The sequence below is a fragment of the Vavraia culicis genome, assembly GCF_000192795.1.
Source record: "Vavraia culicis subsp. floridensis unplaced genomic scaffold supercont1.173, whole genome shotgun sequence".
NCBI classification, from domain to species: Eukaryota; Fungi; Microsporidia; family Pleistophoridae; genus Vavraia; species Vavraia culicis.
Genome location: NW_007360776.1, coordinates 1 through 1,030, shown reverse-complemented (window position 1 = coordinate 1,030; position 1,030 = coordinate 1). Strand labels below are relative to the sequence as shown.

Sequence of the window (1,030 nt, the reverse complement as noted above, 5' to 3'; positions counted from 1 at the left end):
CTTCGCTAGAAGCATTACCGTACGAGTATTTTCGCAGATACTTGCCTATCTTTTTCCTGAAGACCTCTGCTCCCAGATAGTTTTCTACCATTCTTATCAACGAAGCCGACTTTGAATACGAAATCGCGTCAAATATTTGGTTGATTTCACTGGGGTGGTAGACAGGAACCTTGATGGGATGAGATGAATCGAGTGTATCAAATTCCATTCCTCTGTTCAAGTCATCACTGATGAATGATACCCAGGGCTCCCAATCAATGAGCAATTCGTTCGTGTTTGTGGGATTTACAATGTTGGGATCATTCTTTTGCTTCTCCCTAATTGCATTACAGCCAAGTGCGGCTGCCCAGGTGGCGAACCCTTCGTTAAGCCACAAATCGTCCCACCACTTTGGTGTTACCAGGTTTCCAAACCACTGATGCGCTATTTCATGCGCCACTGTTTCAGTGATCAGCCTACGCTGCGTCATGCTTGACTTGTCCTTGTTAAACAGCAGGTTTGCCTCGTTGTATGTGATTAACCCCAGTTCTTCATGGCTCCCATTGAAAATTCTGGCACTGCCACCATGTCAAGCTTGTCCAGCGGGTATTCAATCCCAAAGTACTCTTCAAAAAACTGCAGCACCTGGTCGGCAACATGTAATGCATACATTCCCTGGTCCACATCGTAGGTCGAATAGACCGAAACACGACCCTTCGTAATTTTCTGCAAATCGCCAACCACAAACGCAATCAAGTACGTGCTGGTCCTCTTCATCCTGTTGAAGGTGACCGTTTTTCTGGTGCCTTTGATCACTTCGTCCTTTGCGCTCATATTCGATAGGATGGTAAAATCCTTATCAGCAGTAATTTCGATGTCAAATGTGGCTTTCGTTGCTGGATGATCAAAGCACGGGAACGCTTTTCGAGCATCCGTTGGCTCGAAATGGGTGGAATACATCTTCTGGTCTGTCCCGTACTCTGACGAATAGAAGCCCTCCATTTTCGTGGTCACTCGGCCATTAAAAGTGATTGGCAGCCTGTTTTCATTC

General features: G+C 46.0%; 1 protein-coding gene across 1 annotated transcript; it reads right to left on the bottom strand.

The window, feature by feature from the left end:
* Positions 1-1,017, bottom strand: VCUG_02857 (aminopeptidase 2; the record flags this gene model as incomplete). The annotated part of the gene is given in 2 exon segments (XM_008077522.1): positions 1-511; positions 520-1,017. Coding segments are annotated over 2 exon segments (1,009 nt in total), but the record flags the coding sequence as incomplete, so codon positions are not given.
* Positions 1,018-1,030: the final 13 nt, after the last annotated feature.